The 21177-nt window shown below is 51.2% G+C and overlaps 8 protein-coding genes across 8 annotated transcripts; 4 read left to right on the forward strand and 4 right to left on the reverse strand.

Moving 5' to 3' along the window:
* Window positions 1-551: 551 nt before the first annotated feature.
* Window positions 552-1974, forward strand: PtrM4_061530 (uncharacterized protein; the record flags this gene model as incomplete). Its single annotated transcript, XM_001932898.2, has 2 exons — window positions 552-1656; window positions 1940-1974. The coding sequence occupies 2 exons, from the start codon at window positions 552-554 to the stop codon at window positions 1972-1974; spliced, it is 1140 nt and encodes a 379-aa protein (XP_001932933.2).
* A 144-nt stretch (window positions 1975-2118) lies between these two features.
* Window positions 2119-3892, reverse strand: PtrM4_061540 (MFS-1 multi-domain protein; the record flags this gene model as incomplete). Its single annotated transcript, XM_066105547.1, has 3 exons — window positions 2119-2172; window positions 2299-2497; window positions 2550-3892. The coding sequence occupies 3 exons, from the start codon at window positions 3890-3892 to the stop codon at window positions 2119-2121; spliced, it is 1596 nt and encodes a 531-aa protein (XP_065964174.1).
* Window positions 3893-5063: 1171 nt separating this feature from the next.
* PtrM4_061550 (PutA, NAD-dependent aldehyde dehydrogenase) lies at window positions 5064-6560 on the reverse strand (the record flags this gene model as incomplete). Its single annotated transcript, XM_066105548.1, has 2 exons — window positions 5064-6176; window positions 6249-6560. The coding sequence occupies 2 exons, from the start codon at window positions 6558-6560 to the stop codon at window positions 5064-5066; spliced, it is 1425 nt and encodes a 474-aa protein (XP_065964175.1).
* A 548-nt stretch (window positions 6561-7108) lies between these two features.
* PtrM4_061560 (putative glycosyl transferase family 2 protein) lies at window positions 7109-10208 on the reverse strand (the record flags this gene model as incomplete). The annotated part of the gene is made up of 7 exons (XM_001932901.1): window positions 7109-7563; window positions 7649-7803; window positions 7874-7966; window positions 8026-8809; window positions 8860-9133; window positions 9184-9723; window positions 9777-10208. The coding sequence occupies 7 exons, from the start codon at window positions 10206-10208 to the stop codon at window positions 7109-7111; spliced, it is 2733 nt and encodes a 910-aa protein (XP_001932936.1).
* Window positions 10209-10977: 769 nt separating this feature from the next.
* Window positions 10978-12630, forward strand: PtrM4_061570 (uncharacterized protein; the record flags this gene model as incomplete). Its single annotated transcript, XM_066105549.1, has 1 exon — window positions 10978-12630. One exon carries the CDS (start codon window positions 10978-10980, stop codon window positions 12628-12630), a length of 1653 nt encoding a protein of 550 aa, XP_065964176.1.
* Window positions 12631-13308: 678 nt separating this feature from the next.
* PtrM4_061580 (HORMA domain containing protein) lies at window positions 13309-14254 on the reverse strand (the record flags this gene model as incomplete). Its single annotated transcript, XM_066105550.1, has 7 exons — window positions 13309-13321; window positions 13372-13638; window positions 13686-13759; window positions 13808-13953; window positions 14003-14031; window positions 14081-14119; window positions 14247-14254. The coding sequence occupies 7 exons, from the start codon at window positions 14252-14254 to the stop codon at window positions 13309-13311; spliced, it is 576 nt and encodes a 191-aa protein (XP_065964177.1).
* A 502-nt stretch (window positions 14255-14756) lies between these two features.
* Window positions 14757-16745, forward strand: PtrM4_061590 (GTP-binding protein GUF1; the record flags this gene model as incomplete). Its single annotated transcript, XM_066105551.1, has 1 exon — window positions 14757-16745. The coding sequence occupies one exon, from the start codon at window positions 14757-14759 to the stop codon at window positions 16743-16745; it is 1989 nt and encodes a 662-aa protein (XP_065964178.1).
* Window positions 16746-17747: 1002 nt separating this feature from the next.
* Window positions 17748-20572, forward strand: PtrM4_061600 (uncharacterized protein; the record flags this gene model as incomplete). The annotated part of the gene is made up of 5 exons (XM_066105552.1): window positions 17748-17821; window positions 17890-18008; window positions 18064-18252; window positions 18305-19193; window positions 19252-20572. 5 exons carry the CDS (start codon window positions 17748-17750, stop codon window positions 20570-20572), a joined length of 2592 nt encoding a protein of 863 aa, XP_065964179.1.
* Between the last annotated feature and the right edge of the window lie 605 nt (window positions 20573-21177).

The raw sequence follows: 21177 nt of genomic DNA on the forward strand, positions 1-21177 counted from the left end.
TTTCACATACTTGAGGAACAGGGTGGTTGAGTGATTAGAATATAGTAGCAATGTATGGTGAGCCCAGCAGAACAAGCACAAAGAGTGATGAACGGCGGTTGAGGTTTGAAGATGAAGGGTGAGGTTGGCCAAATCCCGTCACCGCTTAGCTCCGCATTAACTTAGCAGCCTGGCGCCTTCCGCTTCCCGTCTCCATGTTCACCCGCCCTACGCGTCCCCACCACGCAGTCGCACCCCCATCTCAGCCTCAGCCACAGCCACAGTCATGGCGATGGGCGAAGCAGACGAAACCCTGCCTCCTCACATCAAGCATGATGATTGATCTCTCACTAACCTAATCTAATGTCTGTGTTGTTCAGCTGCTTCGCCCTCAACTTCCGCCCTTCTGCACAGCCATGCGCCCTCATCTTCGCCCGAGGGCGGAAGCACCAAGTATGGTAGGGCGCTGTACACGGAAGTCTAAAGCATAAGTATCGCTTATTGGAAGGTAAATTGATCACTACTAATCAATATCGAACTCACACAGCTAGTCCCTTGTCCGTCTACTCAGCATGGAGGAACTGCCTTACGATGAGCAATCGTCTGGTTTGGAGCAAGACCCCAGCATGGAAGAAGAGCACAACATGGAGAAAGACTCTAGCATCGAGGAAGAGCTCATTATGGACGAAGATTCCCTCTGGTGGGAATGGGGGTCGGTCTGGTCCTGGGCCTCAAGCGGCTTTGGGGAATACACCGCCTCAATCCACCCCATCGGCTTTGTCGAGCTCCCCTCAGAGTCTGCCATGTACGCTGCAGGTCGAGACCCAGAACATCCCTTCAAAGACTTGCGAGCCGCCCGTTACGCCCATCAACGTACTCGAAAATACTCCAAACGCAAGGATAGCAGAAAGAAGCGTCGGGGGCTTGACAAGGAGCGACTACGATATGGAATCGCGCTCAAGGACGCGTACTTGGGGATCAAAAGCAGAGAATGGGAAGACGACTGGGAGGCAGAAGAGGCACACAACACAGACCTAGAGCACATGGATGATATCCTCGCATACTACCGATTTGGCAAGAACGCAGACATCTTCGAGCGAAGCGATGGTGGCGAGGTGGTCCACGGCGAGGACTTTGGATCCTGGGCACGCCGTCGCATACACGAGATGCGCGCAATCAAGGAAACCAGGATAAGCAAGCATGGCTTTGGAACATGCCCCGAACCACTTCCAGATGTAAAGCAACATACTGTCCAGAACACCTGGCGCCCCGGCCGCATCAACGCCACCATACCAACATCACCGTACTCCAATCCCACCGAAACGACACTTCCCACCACCCCCGCCGATATCGATGCTCACGCCTTGCTCGCGTGCGTCCTCAGCCCCTCCAAATTCCACCTCACATACTACCGCAGCCGCAATCTTCCTCCCTACCAGCACATTGAAGGCTTCGGCTGGTTCGGAGAGTACACATGGCAATGGCATAGGAACGCGTCTGGGTGCTGGACCCTGGGCTACGGCGGCTGCGAGTACGACGGCGCGTTTCCATGTGAATGTTCTTGCAATGGAAGTCTTACATATCGCTGCTATTGCGAGGAGTTCAAGGTGGAGACGTGGCAGAGGGTACCTGCGCCGGAAGAGAAGCAGGCATGTAGTCTGGTTGAGTGGGTGCGAGGTAAGTTGAGGGAGGACATGGAAGATGATGAGCGGGGTTTCCAGGAGCAACTGAGGAAATGGGAAGAGGAAGAGGATGAGTTGATGATGCGGGCCGAGGAAGATGTGAAGAATTGCGAAGCGCACTTTGGGGGTGATGACTTTGAGCGTGAATGGGGACATTATTGGGAAGATGAGTATATAGTATGCGAAAGCGAAGGGAGTGAAGATTGGAGTGTGGTTAGTGGAGTTGAGCAACGCTGATTCGCTACTTTCAAAGACGGTGGTCCTGATGAAGGAAGCAGTAGTCATCTTGAAAGCTGAGCAGAGGATGAAGTAATGTGGTAGAACAAAAGTGCCATAGCATGTATCACATAAAATCTATATTTTGTCTAATCACCGCCTTCATAACAAGCATGCCAATCCCCCTCAAACCTCCAACTTCACCTTCCCATCAACCCCACTAACCCCTCTCCCAGCCCTCTCAACCGCCCTCCTCCTCTTCGCCTCCGCCCTCTCCCGATCTTCCCTCATCTGCCTAATCAAAGCACTCTTCTCCCTAATCTTATGCCCATACAGATAAAACACCACAGGAATAGGAATAAGCGCAAACTCAATCAACGCAAGCATCGTCGCGCTCCAATGCGGGCCGAGACTAGCGTACATTTTGGGTCCAGCGAGGGGGTAATGCACCACCCATTGCAGAGCGCAAGACGGCGTTTCCAGCGAGCGCAGAGGCAGCGTAGATGCCGTAGGAGTGGACGAGGTAGTTTGAGGCATAGATGAAGACGCCGCAGTTTCCGGCGCCAAAGGGGATGCCGGCGAGGAGGGGGAAGACCCAGTGGACATTTGGGGTGCATGTCCTATGATTCTGTTAGTCTAAAGGCAGTTTTATAGTTTGTGATTCTAGCTTACCATGCGAAGATCATTTCTCCCACAGGCACGCATACAGCTGCGATGACGACAACGCTAACCATGGCTTCGGGATATGGTTTCCCTGTCTCAGGATCTTTCTTGTGGGCGTTGATCATCCGGCGTAGGAGGGGTTCAGAGCTAATTGTTACGACCCCACCAATGCCGATGCCCATGTAGCCTAGGCCTACGAGGCCTGGAGACCAGCCACGGAGTTCGCCGAAGACAATGGGGTACGAGACGAAGCAGAGGTACAAGACGCCGTAGACGAGAGCAATGTAGACGTCCCAAAAGATGCAGATGGGTTCGTTGACGGCCATGCTGAGGGGGCGATATAGATTCTCGCGGAGAAGGGGCCAAAAGGCCTTCTTGTCGTCGTAGCGGCAGTGGTACCTTGGGTCACCCGTCTCTTTGCGCTTCTTCGCGGACTTTGCGCGGAGTATGGCTGGTGCGTACGTCTCCTGAATCATGAAAATCATGAACCATGAGGCGCCAGATCCGATCATGACGACCCAGTTTGTCCATCTCCAGCCTAGGGCTTGGAAGACGAAGCCTCCTATCAGAGGGCCTATAACGGGGCCGTTCATCGGGCCAAGAGACCAGATGGAAAATGCAAGCGCACGGTATTCTTCTCGACTTATATCGGATACGGTTCCTGGAGCATTTGAAATCATGGCCGCGCCGGCAATGGCACCGAAGAATCGCATGACAAGAATCTGCGCCAGGTTGTTCGACAGTGCGCATGGAATGATGAGAACGGTAAAAGTGGCAACAGCGATGAGATACACCGGTCTTCTTCCATACATCTCACTGAGCGGTGCCAGAAGTAGCGATCCAACTGCCAAACCACACAAATACGTTGTGATACCCAGAATAACCAGCGTCTTGCTATGTATACCAAATGTCCGCATCATCCCTGGTATACCGCTTGTGTAAGCTGTAGAGTACATAACTACCACGAGTGTTGAAAAGCTCATGAAGAAGATGACAAGAGACTTTTTCGCCATGGTCCAATCTTGGGGGTTCTCGCCATTGTCGTCAAAGTCGACCTCGAAGCGTGGATCTTGGGTTGCGTTCGTTGTCACTGCCGTAATTGCATCCTCCTTTTCCCCAGGCCATGAGTATCCTGTATTCCTGCTCCACGTCTGATGTATTGCCGGCCGCTGGTTAATCGAGTCGGAGTGCGTCGATGCAGACGAAACGGAAGCGCGATCATCGTCGGATACGATATCTTCGACTACATGGGACTTTTCCGACGTATGTGATCTCAAAGATCCTGTACCGTTCTTCTTCCGTTCAGTTGTCGTTGCGACAGTAGCGCCGCTGTCGTTGTCACTATGTGACATAGTGATTGGTAATGGGGCTCCACGCCGCCAGTAGCAAAGGCAATACACTCACAATCGAGCTATGTTTCGGTGGTATTTCCAAGTATAGCTCGAGAAGAGATTTTGCGCACTTGACTTTGAGAGTTATTTGTATTGTGATGTGATTATGCAATCTTTGCTGGAACTTGGTACCGAGAGGTTCGCAACCAGACGGTGTTGATTGTGAGATACGAGTACTACTGGCCTGCTGGTCTCCTGACCCCCTCCGCAATTGAGCTATGTAGTAGTAGCAGCAAGCTATCCGCGCCTGTGGAAATCGACAAATAGAAAGAACAGCACACTGAAGAGAAAAGCAGAAATGAGGAAACAGACAGACGCCTCAGACCCTGTCGTCGCGCCATAGGAGTCGAGACGGGCTACTAGCGAGCGCCCTTTTGCGCAGCGGCCTTACCTCCTTCATCATGAGCGGTAGCTAAGTTAGCGGGAATAGCGGTGATAACTCCATAATGGTAACCGAGGGGGGCACGCGATCCAGACAGGCCGTTTGCGGGTGCTAAGTGCGGGTCGCTTGTTCGCCACCGCGGCATTGGCGTCGTCGGACTAGGGAGAGGAGGGGTGTGATCCTCGGGTCATGACTCGGCGAGTGTTGAATTCATGGATATAGCTATTCATGTGCAGGTGTTATTGGGCGCATTTGTTCAGATGCAGTAGGCGTGATTGGAGTCGAGGTTGGATTAAGAGCAAAGTAGTCGAGATAGACGTATGATGTCTAAGCGCCGTGCGCCATGTGCGGAAGCAAGCCGCCCATCGGGGAGAAAACTACCCCGTAGACCGAAGTGCGCCCGCCTACTTTGCTCTACTAAAATAGAGGTTTGATATTCAAGCCACAAAGGCGAAGTGAAACCAAGAACTCGTACCCTGGTTTCATTACAAACTTGACCCCGTTTACTTGAAAACGGGGTCAAATTTGTAATGAAACTGAAGTGCCCATATCTACCTTCAAAATTCAGGAGTACCTTACGGGCCGATATCGGAAAATGTACGGCAACAACTACCCGAAGATTTGCCTCAACCGCTATACGGTACACCATGGCCAGCCACAATATGTAACTCTAAATCATACATACAGCACGCCTCCAAAAGCAAAAGCTACTCTCAACGTTCAAACCGGCATTTCTATTTGCCACACAAATCACTCACACCAACTAACAAACTTCTCCACAACGAATTCCTCAAGCCCCCACTTGCCATTCTGTCTCCCAAACCCACTGTTCTTAACACCGCCCTGACTCCCCGTCGGCGAGGTATACACAGAGATACTATTCGCATGCACCTGTCCATACTCAAGCTGCCGTACTAACTTCATGAAACGCGACATATCCCTCGTCCAAACGGTAGCATTGAGACCGTAAGCCGAGCGGTTCGCCAGCGCAACAGCATCTTCATCATTCTTGACTACATACAGCGAAGCCGAGGGGCCAAAAGTTTCCTCGTCAACGATGCGCGAGTCCTTTGGGTTGAGTATGATGGTTGGTTGGAGGGAGAGGTTGGACGACGATGTAGCAGATACACCACCAACTAGTATTTTCTCCCCTTTTTCTTGTGCATCTCGTATCACGTCTTCGGCGTGTGCGGCGATGGAAGAGGATACTGCTGAGCCAGCTGGTCCTTGCATGCCCTTCATTGCCTGCACGAGGAGCTCCTGGAACTTTTCTGCTGCGCCTTCGAGGACGATGATGCGCTCGGTGCTAAAGCAGATCTGTCCGTGGTGTAGGACGGCGCCTAGTGCGCATTGTTTTGCTGCTTCTTCTAGATTGGCGTCTTCGAGCACGAGTGCGGGACATTTGCCTCCCAGCTCAAGTAGCACTGGTTTGAGATACTGTGCTGCTGTTTTCATGATCTGGCGTCCTACTGCTGCTGAGCCGATGAATTCGACTTTGCGGATTGAATCATGTGCTATTAGTGATTCAGTGACTTGTGGTGCGGAGTCGCGGCTGCATTGGATTTGGTTTAGGACACCAGGTGGTATGCCTGCGGCGACGAAAGCTTGTGTGATGGCGAAATGTGTTTTGAGACATAGTTCGGAGGCTTTGAAGACCACGGTGCAGCCGACTGCTACAGCGCTTGCGATGCCGCGCGTGGCGAGGATGAGGGCAGCATTCCAGGGCGCAATACATAGGATGGGTCCGATGGGCTCTTTGAATACGAAGCCCAGTGTGTTTGGTTTCTCCGTAGGTGGGATGACGCCAGTAACACTGCTGATTTGTGCGGCAATCTCTTTGAGATACGATACTGAGAGTGTGGTCTATTGCGACCACGGATACTGTCAGTCGACATGGGGTGTTAATGATGGACACAGAGAAAGGGACGAACTGACATTTTGCTTTGCCCATGCCTCTGTGCATGACGTTTCTTCGATCTGTCGAGCCACAAACTCGTCGATGTGCGATTCATAGTATGCAGCTACACGCAAAATGAGGTCGCGGCGGGTGACATGAGTCGTTTGGCGCCAGGACTTGAAAGCCGTCCAAGATGATTCCACGGCCTGTATGGCGTCTGTGATGGAGGCTGAGGAAGCATTGTGGAAGATGTTGTCCGACGAGGCCTGATTTACTGGAATTGTGGATGATGTAGACACAGCGTGGTTATCGATCCACAGAGGGACCGTTGAATCAGCTGTGGACGACATGACGCGTTTCTGTTTACTCCTTTCACCTGATATACTATCTTTGGCTCGTATCTCATAAAGATGTCAGTTACTTTGTACATTAGAGTGTATAGATTGAGATGGGACAGTACTCCGCAGCCGTGGCGTCATGCGGAACATTGATGCCGATCATACTTCGGCAGATGTTGCATGCAGTGCCGGCGGTAAACTCAATTTGTGGGGAACACAACATAGAAACTACTACCGGAAGATAAGAATCATGTCCTCCCTACTTGTTTAGCAAATAAAGGTCGTAACTGAATGTTATGGAGAAAATGCGATGATGGGGACGATACAGTTGATCTCGGAGATAAGACATTAACCCCGTATGACCACCATTCAAATGCATAACTTTCATGGAAGGCGAAGAAGAGATCAAAATCCCATGAGATGTATTAATCGGAAGATACATGTACCACTAGGTCTACATAGGACGAGTAGAGTACATATCCTCCAAACATTAGTGTTGACCATTGGCACGTACTCCGACATATCGACCACGCATTTCTTCGCCATTCCCTTCAACCAGATTACCAAGTAAAAGTCATCAATTGCGGGTTCAGCACAATCGGCAGCAAAAAGTGATTAACAACCACCGTGCCCATGGGCCAGACAGCAATGAGCGTCGTGATTCTGTATTCCTCATCCAGTCCAAACGCCAACCCAAGCATGACCGCCGTCATGGCCAAGCATATCAAAAAGCTCCACTTGAAGCGCTTTAGCACACGGGTCATGGCCTGGAAGAATCCAATCTGCTCGCTTTCCTTTGACGTGGTACCCCATTCAAGCGGGATAGAGAGAAAGTGGCAGAGAATGGCTTGCGAGATATGGAGGGAGATACCGCCGAGGAAAACGGTGAGAAGGGGGATCCATTTGAGATTTCCAAGGTAACCATAGAAGAGGTTGCCTTCATTGATGCGGTAGCGTAGGACGGCGAGAGAGACATTTCCAAGAACGGTGAAGATCATGATGATGCCGAAGTAGACTGTTATGAGATGTTAGTGGATTGGATGAAAATGGAAAAGATTTGTAGCATATTGGTGTGCAGATGCTTGATACAAGGCACATACCTTTGAATGAGTGAATATAATAATGGTCCAACCATCCATTGAGGAAACCGATGAGGAAGTAATTGAGCATAGTTAGCATCCAGGAACAGGCCAGAGCGTAGTATGTTCCGATGTAAGCCATGATGGTAACCTTGGAAGCGAGTGGCATGCGGGAACTAGTTTAGAGAGTCAGCAATGTGTGGCAAAGGACAAGATAACACCCCAAAGGATTCTTTGGGTCCTTACCGCATGAACATGATGAAGAGGCGGTTAAATGGACCTTTCTTGGGCCACTTGACAATGGGATTGAAGATTAGCTCGTTACAGCCATATGCGTACCTGCGTTCAATATCAGTAAGGGTTCTAGAAAAAGGTTAGAAAATGTGGATTAGGCATACTTCTCCCAGCGGGCAAGCTCGTCGTAGACAGTGAGCGAGACACCCTCCTTGAAGCCATCGCCCTGGTATGCAGCTAGTCGAACGATGAATCCAGCACTTTGGAGTCGCAGACTCATGTCAAAGTCTTCAGAAACGGTTTCCTCTGACCAAAACATGTCCAACTTGGCACCCTGTTCTTCGCTGGATGGATAGGCAACTTTCTGCATCGCAGACCACCTGAGAAAGGCGTTGTGCCCGACGAACGGGGCAACATCACCACCAGCGACGGCGAAGCGAATCTGGGTATAGATCATGTTGGTGAAGAAGGTGATGCCGTTCTCGAAGAAGTTCTGCGTAACGTTCATGACTCCAGAAGAGAACTGCAAGATACCAACGTCTGGGCATTGCTCCATCTCGCTGACAGCCTCGAGAAGACAGTCCTTGGGAACCCGAGTGTCTGAGTCGATAAGTAGAATGTAATCGCCCATGCGGATGTCGCCATCAGCCCAAGCTTCGCCCGCACGCTCAGATAGGGCAGTCTCCATCGCTTCCGCGTAGAGCGCACTTTCTTGTTGACAGGTCCAATCATCACCGCGGGTGGTGAGGTCCATAAGTTCCTCTATCCTGCAGCTAATCTTGAGTCCATAATTCATATTGGATGCCTTCTTGAATTTACCAGGGCGAATGAATGGCTTCGGCCCATGCTCTCCTTTCGGGTCGTGTCTAGGTCGCGCTACCCAGCCAATCTTGTGTTCGTCATAAAATTCTTGACGCTCGGTCGATTCCTCGGCTGTGAGAAGTTGCACTGCAATAGTTTAGCATTCAGTTGCATTGTATCCCAATGGTTGAACTCACATCCGTCGTCGTTGATGAATATGTTTGCGCTTCCTCCTTGTAGCTCGTACGTAGATATAGCGTCCTTGACCGAGCGGATAGTTGGCTCAATAACGGCTCTAAGACCTTCTTTGAAGACTGGCATCTCTATCGTGACGTGCGGGAGTTTCTTGCCAAAGGTATCGCAGTGGATTCGTTTCGGGGCCTTGCCAGAGTAGTATTTGCTGTTCTCAATCATGTGATCAATAGGACCAATAATCTGAGCGATGTTACCAACTATGGCTTGGAAGAAAAACTTGATAGGTTAGTATCATGACAGTAGCAGATTGATGCTTTGAAACCTACCAACGAGAGCCAGACTTGGGCAGGTATACAGATTATGAAGAGCAGTCGAAGCCAGTTGGGGTCTTCAGCTTGCTGTATGGCGATCTCTCTGAATCCAGTCCCGAGAGCCGTAGTTAGGAGGAAAATAGACATGCCAGTGTAAACTGCTTGCCAAAGCATGACATATCGGGGCTCTTCAACTCTGCCTTCGCCGTTATCGAACACATCATCGAAGTCTGTGACGTCGAGAACGGGGTCTTTTCCTAGAACCTTTTCAAGTTCTTCCTGGGCACTATAACCGTACTCAACTCCACAAAAGTTTCTCATCAAGGAATTGATGATGAACTCGGCGCGTTCTACTAGCATCTTGGGATCATCTTGCCATACTAGCAGTATGCCACGCGTAGAGATGAACGCGCCTGACTGTGCTGTCTGAGCTACTGATAGTGCCTCGAAGTCGGCAAGTACTTGTACGCGAAGACCAGACTGAATTTGGACATAGGGCAGTGTATTTCGCTCTAAGATGTACTGGATGATACTGTTGTTGATGGTCATAGCGCACTGTGCTAGTTAATCCCCAAAGCATGGACAAAACGTGACCTTGTGCAACTTACCCGGACGTTGAGCTTAGTGACTGCCTGATATAGGCCGCTGCCGTCATGCTGGATGTTATCGGGTGCACATGCATACTTGCCCTTCGACTGCTTCATGAAAGCGCCCTCTCCAGCTGCTCCTGTGGTCCATACGCGCTCTTCCTGTTTTGCCTGGATCCAGTGGGCCATAAGTTGGGCTTTGAGACCCTTGATATCGTTCTCTCTAGCATCACTGCTATCTTCGGCCGGTTCAGTGGAGCTGGGTGTTCTGGAAGCTGAGGCTGAACTATTACCAAGCTGCATCGGTGTAAAGCTCGCAGGTCGAGATTCGGGGGCTGCTGAAGCCTCCCCAGGCGGGGCGAGGGGATTCAGCGGAGGAGGAGCAGTACCATCGCGGTGGCGGTGGAATGGAGAAGACCCATTTCCATCCTTGTTGCTACGCCAATATCCCATCCTTGCCTTTCCTGTTCGCAGAATCGACTGGAGATTTTGGGGGTGTATGTTTGTAAAGAGTAAGAAAGGATCTATAAGACCGAGAAAACGGCCAGGTGATAGGAGAAGTTGTATTTAAAGCGAAGAAAGTTGCCCACAAAAGATTTGTAAATGGCCAGCAATCTTGTAGATAGTGACGCAACGCCCATCAGACTGTTGAGCGGCATAACGAGCCTATCTACGACAGGCATTGTGAAAAACAGGCGCATACCTCATTAACAAACCATAGGATATATGGGTCAACCGGTGTGAGTGGGTTCTCTGTGTTGAGGTGGTACTGAACCCGCAGTGGCGATACCCTGATTATCGATACTGGCGAATTGTACTCATGCCTTACTGGCTTGTTCGTAAATCTTTATGTGTTGCCAGAGCATATGCAGGGACCATATTACTATCGTATCGCCAATGGGTCCACCCTGCATTATTCGTGTGCATGTTCGGCGATGGGAGACTTGCTTGGCGTCAGGCGCTTGCAACTCTGGAGACTGGAGAATGGTTGGGTTGGCTCGTAGCCACATATAAGAAAAATTACTGGGATGAATGATGGTGTGGTGGAGTTGATGATATGTTGATGGAAGCGTTGAACATTATGAGTGGGGAACAGGGTTGGCCGAGTCAATTGTAAGTGCGGCCAAACTAAAATTCGCTAACATGATCCATGGGCGAGCGGCGCACACGGGCGAGCGGCGCACCCCACCAACTTTACTCACCTTACTGATCTTAATCTACAATGGCTCAACGCAGCGCTACTCAATTACTATCAAATGAAGCAGATATTCAGCTTGCTATCTCATCTATTAATGCGCACCAGATCCAAGGTACCCGTACTGCTGCAGTAGTCTACAACGTAGCCGAAACAACGCTCCGCCGCCGACGCGCTGGTATACCTGCCCGACGCGATTGCCCGCCCAACTCGAGGAAGCTTACCCAGAGAGAAGAGGAGGTGATTATTAGCTATATACTTCAGCTAGATCTGCGTGGATTTGCGCCTACCTACACAGCTGTACGTGATATGGCTGATAAGCTGCTGGCTGCGCGTGGTGGAGAGCAGGTTGGAGTCAACTGGCCATCTACCTTTGTTAAACGTACAGACAGTCTTCGGACGTGTTTCAACCAAGCGTACGATAGGCAGAGAGCTCTTTGTGAGGATGCAACATTAATAAAGAGGTGGTTTAAGCTTGTAGAAGAGACAAAGGCTGAGCTAGGTATCTGCGATGAGGACGTCTACAACTTTGATGAAGCTGGCTTTATGATGGGCAAGATTACAACGCAGCTAGTTATAACAGGAGCAGAGAGGAGAGGCAGGCCGAAGAGTATTCAGCCAGGCAATCGCGAGTGGGTAACGCTGATCGCTGCTATCAGCGCTGCTGGCTGGTCAGTCCCACCGTTCCTCATCTTCGCTGGCCAGTACCACCTATCAGCCTGGTATAAGGAAGCTGAGATCCCACGCGACTGGGCGATCGCAGTCAGCGATAATGGCTGGACGAATAATGAGCTTGGAGTTGAGTGGCTAAAGCACTTCAACGCTCACACGCAGGCTCGTAGTGTAGGCGCGCGTCGCCTGCTTATTATTGATGGCCATAAGAGCCACCAATCTCTAGAGTTCCAGGAGCTCTGCAAGGAGAACAATATCCATACGCTCTGTATACCTCCTCACTCATCTCACCTACTCCAGCCACTTGATGTTGGCTGCTTCTCGCCATTGAAGCGCGCGTACAGCCGTGAGGTGGAGAGCCTTATGCGCAACCACATCAACCACATCACCAAGCTAGAGTTTCTGCCAGCGTTCAAGGCAGCATTTGATCAAGCGTTCACGCCAGCCAATATCTGCTCAGCCTTCCGCGGCGCAGGCCTTGTTCCTCTACAACCAGAGGCTGTTCTATCAAAGGTAGATGTACAACTGCGTACACCTACTCCTCCAGCAGCTCTGCCAGAGGCTCCCTGGGTAGCTCAAACGCCGAGCAACGCGCGTGAGCTTGAGGCTCAGTCAAGCCTAATACGTGAGCGCGTGCGCCAGCACAAGAGCTCATCACCAGCTTCAATTATTATGGCGATTGACCAGCTAAAGAAGGGCGCCGAGGTGATGATGCTCTCTGCTGAGCTGATGCGCGATCGGATCTCTAGTCTTGAGAAGGCCAATAGCGCAGCCTCAGAGCGTAGGCGGCGCTCTAAAAGGCGTATACAGAAGCATGGAGTACTCACAAAGGGAGCTGGAGAGGATATACTGGCTCAAAATGAGGCTGACCAGCAGATTGCTCATGAAGAGCGTCAAGGAGGAGCGCGATCAGGCCTCAGCCAGCGGGCTCAAAGGCGCTGCACTAGGTGCAAGGAGACTGGGCACAACTCGCGCACATGCAAGACTGATACTATTAATATAGAGTAATCTACTGTATCAATATCTAGCAATAATATTATCGCGTTGTTGAGATGCATCGCTTTAAAGTTGCAAAAGTTGGTGGGGTGCGCCGCTCGCCCGTGTGCGCCGCTCGCCCATGGATCATGTTACCGGCAGTACTTTTGTGGCGCTGCGTCTATTCAGCACAATCAACAAAGACATAATTTACGCATGCAAACGCGGACGCTGGAAAATGCGCGGCATCGGGCATCGCACATCGGGATACTCAATACTGTTTACGGTCGAAAGCGACCTCTGTTAGTTATCAAGAGGGGTCTCATGCTTTAAGGGGGGAATTTGGACCCACACGAGCGAAGATAGAAAGTAAGAAGAAAGCGGTTGTTTACGAAACCTGGCAGTCATGATGATAGCGACAGAACCTGGCCCGTATCCCACTAACTCTGGTTCTGGTGCACAGGGGCATTATGAGCCAACGGTGTAACTTCAACGCCCAGATCCAACAGAAACGTCACCCCTGGACGGTCATGTATTGATGATGATCGATAATTGATGTCTCGTTTTGGTCAAATACACAAAGCCAATAGCCGTAGTAACCATTGTGTCAAAATGGTCGACGAATTTATTTGTACATGTATGGACACAGGGACAACCTAATTTGACACATTGCGAAAACAGTTGAGAGAACCCCCAACGGAGTTTGATGGATCAGTCGGCAAGCCTGGTGGATCAGTACGGTACGAAACGAAATCTGTTGAGGGTGAGACTTACCTGTAGCTGACCAATGTATCTACACGATGGCTACTGGTGCTGAAGCTTCGGAGTTGCACCTTTTCACCATTTTTAATTTCCTTCGCATCGCTGTCGCCCCATTCCATAGGTACCTCTGAGTCGGCGTCGGCATAGACAAGTACATTGAAAGTGCAGTTGCCGTCTAACATGGGTAAGAAGGTGACTGATGCGGTGATCTGCCTGAAAATAGACTGAATCTCAGCTTGGATCTCAGACTCGGTCTTCTCTTCTGGGGCATCGCTCGCTCTGGGTATCGTCAGTCTACCGTTTTCTCTGCGACGCGGCCCACTTACTCTGGTGTCGAGTTTTCTTGGTCCGTTGTTTTCTTGGACGATTTGGAAGTGCCGGTTTTGCCAAAGATTTGCACCTGTCTGAGGTCAGAGGAAGACATTCAGTGCACAGTGATGTTCCATACATCAAATTGCCATCGTTCAACATGCTCTCCAGTTTCTTTGCTCGTGATAACAACAACAAGCTTCGAAATCTTGCCACCATACATCCATTCTTTTAGTTGTCCCATAATCTTCTTGATGTAGGCTTTGACCTGATCATCCGCAGTAACTGAAGCTGTTAATAGTGCGATGGCAGTGGGGTCGGTTGGACTTCTCACCCATCATAGTCAGACCATACTTTTTGACTCTGCATTTGGTTAGTGGATGAAGTGGCAACTTGTAAGACTAGTGCTTACGCGGTAAAGTCCTCGGCTGGGTACACGCCTCGTTGAAAGCTTGAAGAGATGATCAGTTCTGGAACGCCGGGTTGGACGGTTACATATGCTTACAGGATGGTGTTGATTGAATATTCGAACTAATTCGGGTAAGCGCGCGATGCTAGACTAAGCTCAGTTGACTTACAAACTCATTGACGACCTTGGATGAGCCCTTTAGCGCGAGTTTGTGCACCTTGGAGGAGTCGCTCTTGGAAGATTTCGACTTGGAAGACTTTGATGTTGATGCTGACTTTGAGGACGCTGACTTTGAAGTTGCCGACTTTGAGGTTGACGACGATTTGGACGCCGCCTTTGACGACGTCTTCGGCTCCGACGTGGAAGGTGTTGGCATTGTTTACGGTGTTTGTTGATGGGGTAACTACGACCGGCGAGGAGGAAGTGGCGAGACAACACACACGTCTCACAGAAGTTCGGTTGGCGTTTACTAGGGCTTAGATTTCAAGTAAGAGCCAAAGCAGTGTGCTTTCCGAATGGCAGTATAGTCGAGACGATCGGGTGGTGGGCCTTGAGTGGGTGACGGTAGATGCAGGAACGGGCGGTGGCCGATAAGATAAGCAACGCACGACGAGAAAAAGTGCAACACCATCACCAGAGCGACGGGCAGCAACGCATTCATCCGACTCCATGCCCACTAATGCGATCATGCGTGCGAACTGCGAGCAGCCTCCTGCACGGCTGGCGGACGCGGGCAGCCCACCCCAGAGACTTTCGGCACCCGTCGCGCCTGCTTGAGCGCCTCACGACCCCCCTCGCCGCCAGAAGCTATGCCCAGGCTTTCCGCCCGCAGTCGGACCTGGAGAAGCGCATCGCCCAAATCCCCATTGACCGGTACCGCAACTTCTGCATCGTCGCCCACGTTGACCATGGCAAGTCGACGCTGTCGGACCGCCTACTGGAGATTACAGGCACCATCCAGCCCGGTGGACAAAAACAATTCCTTGACAAACTGGACGTGGAGCGCGAGCGCGGCATCACAGTCAAGGCGCAGACATGCACCATGATACACACACACGAGGGCCAGGACTACCTGCTGCACCTCGTCGACACGCCCGGCCACGTCGACTTCAGGGCCGAGGTGTCGCGCAGTTACGCCAGCTGTGGTGGCGCACTGCTGCTGGTGGATGCCAGCCAGGGCGTGCAGGCGCAGACGGTCGCCAACTTCTACCTCGCCTTCTCCCAGGGATTGACGCTGGTGCCAGTGCTGAACAAGGTCGACCTCCCACATGCCGACTCTCCGCGCGTGCTCGAGCAGATGAGAGAGACATTCGAGCTGGACCCCGCCGATGCCGTCCTCGTCTCCGCAAAGACCGGCCTCAACGTTGCATCGCTCCTTCCCACTGTTGTGGAGAAGATACCTGCCCCTGTCGGCGACCTTAAGAAGCCCCTGCGCATGCTGCTGGTCGACTCGTGGTACGATGTATACAAGGGCGTCATTTTACTAGTGCGTATCTTCGACGGCCAGGTGCGACCGGGCGACACCATCCGCTCCTTTGCCACCAAGCTCAAATACATTGTGGGCGAAGTCGGTATCATGTACCCCGATCAGACGCCGCAGACCGTCCTGAAGGCTGGCCAGGTGGGCTACATCTACTTCAACCCCGGCATGAAGCGCTCGCAGGAGGCCAAGGTTGGCGATACATATACGACCATCGGGTCAGAGAAGCTGGTGGAGCCATATCCAGGCTTTGAAGAGCCAAAGAGCATGGTCTTCGTTTCTGCCTTCCCTACCGACCAAGACAACCACGAGCATTTGGAAGACAGCATCCAGCAGATCATCCTCAACGACCGCAGTGTCACTTTGCAGAAGGAGTCATCCGATGCACTGGGCGCTGGCTGGCGCTTGGGCTTCCTAGGCACACTGCATTGCTCCGTCTTCGAGGACCGCCTACGTCAAGAACATGGTGCCAATATCATCATCACACCACCATCAGTACCATTCAAGGTTATATGGCGGGATGGCACCGAGTCCATCATCACCAACCCCAACGAGTTCCCCGATCAGGACCAGGCACACTTCAAGGTGCAGGAGGTGCATGAGCCCTACGTCTCCGCCACCATCACCCTGCCCGACGAGTACCTCGGTGAGGTCATCAAGCTGTGCGAGGCCAACCGAGGCGAGCAAAAAGAACTCACCTTCTTCACTGCTACACAAGTCATCCTCAAATACGACATACCGTTATCACATCTGGTTGATGACTTTTTCGGTAAACTCAAAGGCTCAACCAAAGGTTATGCGTCCCTCGACTACGAAGATGCGGGCTTTCGCAAATCTTCCATCATCAAACTTAACCTACTTGTCAACGGCTCCCCAGTCGATGCCGTATCGCGCGTTCTGCACACATCGCAAGTCGAAAAAGTGGGTCGAACATGGGTTGAGAAGTTCAAAGAACACGTTGAGCGTCAGATGTTTGAGGTCATCATACAGGCTGCGGCAGGTAGGAGAATTGTGGCGCGCGCAACCATCAAGCCGTACCGCAAGGATGTCCTTGCCAAGCTGCATGCCAGTGACCTCAGTAGACGACGCAAGCTGCTCGAGAAACAGAAGGAGGGTAGAAAGAAGCTAAGGGCTGTGGGAAGTGTTGTTATTGAACAAGAAGCGTTTCAGAAGTTTTTGGCCAAGTAGAAAATCGATACCCCTCCGCTCAACTCATCTCCGCATCCCATGGTTCTGGCATTGACAGCTGACACTGGCGTCGGCGCAATCAGACGCATCCAGAGCCTGACGCGCCAAGACGGTTCTTGCTTGTTGAGAAGGAATACAAATTAGTAGAATCATACTAACATCATACTTCTTCCAAGCGAAGGGTCCGGCTGCTTATACCCCTCTTGCATTGGGTTTCGGCGTGCCCAACCAGCCAGTGGTTCATCCCAGGTTATGAATCGCTCACGGCCGTCTTAAGGCTCGATCGTGTGCTTGATCGGCGCTAATGTGTCGATGACATCAGTGGGTCATCGAGATCGCACGGCTTCGGGCATTTGAAGGAACCACTCGGCTTGCTTTTCCCGTCGCGTACCTGCAGATATGTGAAAGTTTTAGCGCATCGTAGGATCGTTCGCTGATCTCTGCGCGGTCTGGATGCCATGTCTGATCACGGGTCGTGTGGTCCAAAGTTGGTACGCTTGAAATAGTTGGAAGCATCATAGACAATGAGAGGGAAGATAAGGCAGCTGGCTGACCACGAACACAGCTGAAATGGGTGTTAAGAGAACGGTTATTTACTAAAATATTAGTCCGGAAATATATCGTCAAGAAACAGGGCTCTCATGTCAACGAAAAGCTGCGCGTCAGAAGCCTTGCCTTACAGCGGCTCATAGCGCCTCTGCGACCCCTCGCTAACCTTTATCGAGCATAAATCACGAAGCTAACCTTGGAAAAGGCCTGTTATTTCAACGGTACACTTGTAATAAGTTGCAGGGAATGACGTTAACCTTCTGGGCCGGCCGTTGCGACAAGCGGACAACATGGGCGAAAGCTCATATCTCGAGGCCGCCGATAATATGTGTCAGCACAGCAGGTACCTTGTCAACGCGGCTTGTTGTTTCCTTTACATTTCACATATTCCCGTGGGATGAAGTTTTGCTTCCTTTTTCCTTCGTGAGGTTTGCTGTGCAGCTTGTTAATGCAATGGCGAGATTCCTGGGTCTTAGAGGTCGACCTTTAGCGAGTGCCATTAGCGTCACCTGCGGCCTTTGCTTTTTGTACGTTGCCTTTCCCAGAAGCAGTAATCCATTGTACACTTCATTGTAGACTAATATTCAATATACAGATGTTTTGGATATGCACAGGGTGTGATGGGCGGTCTGTTGACCGTTCAGCGATTCTTGGATAGATTTCCAGAGGTAGACATCGTCAACGATTCGAGTTTTCATCATGCGTGGGTCACAGGTACATCGAAATCTGAGTAGATTTTACTACGCAGTAAAAGTACTGACACATGTAGGTCTCACTGTGGGGACATGGCATCTGGGATGTATCGTGTCGGCCGTCGCGACCATCTTCATTGGTGACTTGCTTGGACGACGACGCACACTCATCATTGGCCTTACATTCTGGGTCATTGGCGAGATCATCCAAACTTCCTCTTATAGCTTCCCGCAATTCATTGCTGGTCGAGCGATCGCAGGTTTTGGTAGGCTGTCTTCCATTCCGCAGCTTTGGGCATACACTGACAATACATCAAGGCAACGGCTTTACTACCTCAACCGCCCCAGCCTACCAAGCAGAATGCGTCAAATCGCACCGCAAAGGAACAATACTTATGATCAGCGCCGGGGCCTTCGTTTCCGCCGGCATCGCCCTCTCGTACTGGTTCGTCTTCGGCTGTGCCTACATAAGCGATTCCTCCGCATCGTGGCGCATACCCATTGCCCTGCAGATTGTATTTGCGCTACCTGCCATCTTCATGCTCAACGTGCTTCCCGAGTCTCCACGTTGGCTGATTCTGACCGGCCGCGAACAAGAAGCACTCACGGTACTTGCGGCTCTCAACGATGACGAGCCTGATAGCTTCGAGACGAAAGACGAGTTCCTACAGATCAAGGACGCGATTTTGATCATGGCACAGGGCTCGGGCGCAAGCATGTTCTCGAACAAGGAACGGAGAGGCTTCCATCGTGTTGTCTTGGCATATTTCGTTCAGGTTTTTCAGCAGGGCACTGGGATCAATTTGGTCTTGCAGTATCTTTCCTGGATCTTCCTTACTCGCATGTCGTTTGACGGATGGCTGGCTAGACTACTTGCATCCTGCTCAGCTACCGTCTACTTTCTTGCTTCCTTCATCGTTGTAGTGGGTATTGACCGCTTCTGGGGTCGACGCTCCTTGATGATGTTCGGTGCGACGGGCATGTGCGCTTGCATGATTCTTGTCACCGTTCTGCAGTACCTCTGGTCCGAGCACGGCAGCCAGGCTGGAAGAATTGCGAGTACAGTTTTTCTCTTCATCTTTTCTGTATTTTTCGCCATCGGATGGCAGGGCATGGCTTGGCTATACCAAGTCGAAATCGTACCTCTTCGGATCCGTGGCCCTGCGAACGGGCTGTCGACTAGTGCTAACTGGCTGCTTAACTTTGTGTCAGTCACGATTCCGTTCGTATTTTTTTTGATTATGTCAACGACTAACATCAAACAGAGTTGTTTTCATCACCCCAATTGCGTTCCAGCGCATCGCATACCGCACATGGATCATCCTCGCCGCTACAAACTTTGCCATTGTTCCGCTTGTCTACTTCTTCTACCCCGAAACTGCATTCCGATCCCTGGAAGAAGTTGATGTGATATTCCAACTCGCAGACGATGCGCCAGGAAACCCCTGGCTTACAGCCGTCAAGATCTCCAAGAGTGAACCCCTCTGGTTCGGCAAGCAAGATCCCGAAAAACGGCTCAACTTCAACTACGGGAACAGCTCGTGGCATAAACGACTAGTAGAAAGTCTGGCCAGCAAAGGAAGTGGAAGCGGTACTGACAGTGGAACTATGGAGCGGCGGCCATGGACTAATGGCGAGAGTCCAGATACAACACTAAGAAGCTTTCCTGGTGAAGGGAAACGCTCAGGATCTCCTAGCGACACGCGCTTTGGGACTACCGCTCCTCTCAGCCCTAGCACGACCGTGACAATGACAACAACCATCACATCCGATAAGCATCAGCGACGAAAACTACAAAAGCGAAACTCCAGTTCCCGCGCTAGCAGTCGACACAGCTACACGGGCCATCAAGAAGCTGCCCCAGTATTCGGTCTATACCACACTGACACCGACGATAGCGCTCCTCCTCCCGTAGTGCCGTTACAACGATCGCGCCCACCATCTCACCACCGAACACGCAGCACGAGCCAAGGCAGTATCCACTCCGTCCGACCAGAATGGTGGACAGAGAACCTTGCACCAGTGCCGATCAACGCTCGTAGTAGATCAAACAGCCAAGTCGGCAGCGTCAGCATAGTGGAAAATCCTATCAACCAGCCCCACGTCCGCCGCGCCTCCTCCCGCATATCCCTACAAAGCAGGAGCGCCAATGTCTCAAACAATGCTCTAAACCGCTTCATCAACCCCGATCTTCTCGCCGACGCCGAAGACGACTACGATCAACCATATCGCAGATCAGCATCTTCGCATGTCCAGCCCCAGCTTCTCCACCATTTCCCTTCTTCATCGTCGTACAACGACCCACACCACAGCCGTCGCTCTGACGTTGATTTCTTCATCGATATTAATAACGAAAGGGATAGTGCGGATGATACATACCCTGGTCGTCTGGACACAGAGGAACTGGGCAGAGGCAGGAGCGTTATTTCGAGAACCCCTAGTCAGAGGGAAACATACCTTCCCGATGGCGTATATGAGGTTGTGGAGGGGAGAGTTAGGCAGTTGAGTGCGGGGGGAGCGCCGGGGAACGGGGATAACGGGAATGTGAGGAGGGTCTCTGCGAGGGGCGCGGGTAGAGCTAGATAAGTAGGTGCTTTTGAGTACGGTTTCGGAGGATTTGTGAGCCGTACGGAGTGTTTTGTGTGGAGGTTTTTTGAAAAAGTGCGGAATCGACGGGACGGAACGGATTTTTTTGTTCATCTTCTAGGAGGATCGAGTTTGGATATGTTCTTTCTTCCAACTTCCAACTTCTACCTCATATCTTTTCTATCAGCTATCTAGCTGGACTTAAACATTCTTCATCATCACATCTCCCAAGTTCCAATCTTGCCACTGAGTCATTCGTGACATTGCATTTCACCCGCGGTATTTCGTCGAGCAGTGACATAATCCACGCGCTGTGAAGAAGAATGAAACGACTAGTGCAGGTACGCGACTTATAGTAGCGACTAAGTAGTATGGAACTTGGCGGGGGAATGTCAGCAAAATGTATACATGAATTTTCGAAGTTACAGCTTTGCAGGTTGGATAGTAGGTGGATAAGTTGCCCATTTAGGGGGATGATCTCTTATTTTAGTTCCGATGTAGGTACCTAGATTAGTGCCTATCTGGGATAAGAGTGAAAAAACTCGGCAGAGCTCTCGTCAAGATCATGTAATCGCTGGTTCTTCAGTAACTGCCTATATGATAGT

Source organism: Pyrenophora tritici-repentis, chromosome 2, assembly GCF_003171515.1.
Source record: "Pyrenophora tritici-repentis strain M4 chromosome 2, whole genome shotgun sequence".
Lineage (NCBI taxonomy): Eukaryota > Fungi > Ascomycota > Dothideomycetes > Pleosporales > Pleosporaceae > Pyrenophora > Pyrenophora tritici-repentis.